Source organism: Trichinella spiralis, assembly GCF_000181795.1.
Source record: "Trichinella spiralis strain ISS 195 chromosome Unknown Scfld6478, whole genome shotgun sequence".
Taxonomy (NCBI): domain Eukaryota; kingdom Metazoa; phylum Nematoda; class Enoplea; order Trichinellida; family Trichinellidae; genus Trichinella; species Trichinella spiralis.
In genome coordinates, this window is record NW_003533417.1 from 1 (window position 1) to 1,302 (window position 1,302).

At 34.6% G+C, this 1,302-nt stretch overlaps 1 protein-coding gene across 1 annotated transcript; it reads right to left on the bottom strand.

The window, feature by feature from the left end:
- Window positions 1-112: 112 nt before the first annotated feature.
- Tsp_14654 (ribose 5-phosphate isomerase B) lies at window positions 113-889 on the bottom strand (the record flags this gene model as incomplete). Its single annotated transcript, XM_003366147.1, has 3 exons — window positions 113-371; window positions 502-682; window positions 843-889. Coding segments are annotated over 3 exons (487 nt in total), but the record flags the coding sequence as incomplete, so codon positions are not given.
- Between the last annotated feature and the right edge of the window lie 413 nt (window positions 890-1,302).

Consider the following 1,302-nt stretch of genomic DNA (forward strand, 5'->3'; position numbering starts at 1 on the left):
GGTTGGCGGGTCAGTAAAATGGAAATTCGTTATTTTCACTGCTATCCCCCATAAGGACAATTTAGCTTTCACAACGGAGATCAGCAATGGATGAGTTTGTTGTGATGCATTATCATGGTGCGGCAGGTGTGTCGGTCAGATAAAAGTAAGATTCTCTGCAAATCTCGTCACCACATATCAAGTATTCATAAGGAGCATAGCTGATATATGAGTAGGTACAGTGAGATGAGATAATGAGAGAGCAGAAGAAAACAGTGTAGTCTTGGCGTTCACATTTTTCTTCGAAGGGCACCCATACAGGCACCGTTTGTTGGTGGACGACTACCGTGATTAGATATACCCTCCTTAACAGCTCCCCACCCATAGGAGCACTACTAACTAACTTATACCCCAGTGTGCAATGTTTGGGGAAAATAAAAAAGAGAAAAGTGAAAAGCTACAACTATATATATACGTGTGGTTTGGAAATATCAAAGAAAAATCAAACACAACAAAATATACCTCTTAGATCGAGCTAATGCAGTAATACCAGCAACCCGGGATTTGCGCTTGTCACCGGCAAAAGAATCCTCTCTTCTAAGCCAAGTGCCACTTCGAATCAACGCACCAGCTTTGTATGGCGGACCCAAATCCATGGCTGATTTTTTTCCATTTTCAAGTGTTTTCTTAGAAGTGAATGTCTCTTAAATAAATAAAATCATTCATAAATTGAAATATGTACGCTTTTTCTGATAAAAACTGAACTGAAATACTCATGTGAAGAAATTTTATATAATGCACAACAACTAAATGCTAACATTTGCACAGTCGATTCAATGGATAGATAAAATATGACAAAATACGTACTGGACAATTTTTCTGTTGCCAAACGAATTTCAGGAGTCCACTTCTAAAAATACAAGTAAATTAACAATAATAAATGCACACATTATGTTCAACATTTATATACTAATACCGCTCTATCTATCTATCTATCTATCTATCTATATACACACATTTAGGGATTTTCTGTTGTTGCATTCACCATTCAACAGTATAAATCACAAAAAATTTATTTAATTCAAAAAAATATTACTATTTTTCAGTATTACATCTGATTTTTTCAGTGAGGGTAACTGAAAAGCTAAAGTGAAATTTACAACCTTCCATACAAACAGAAGCGTGGAAATTTTTTAATTGAGCATAACATTTTCATTTTTATTCTGTTTTCTTTTTGGTCTGCTTTGAATTTAATTTTTTACTCCCAATTACCCCCTCCAATTTGTTGAACAATCAAAAATGCATTAACAAGGAAAAAAAAAA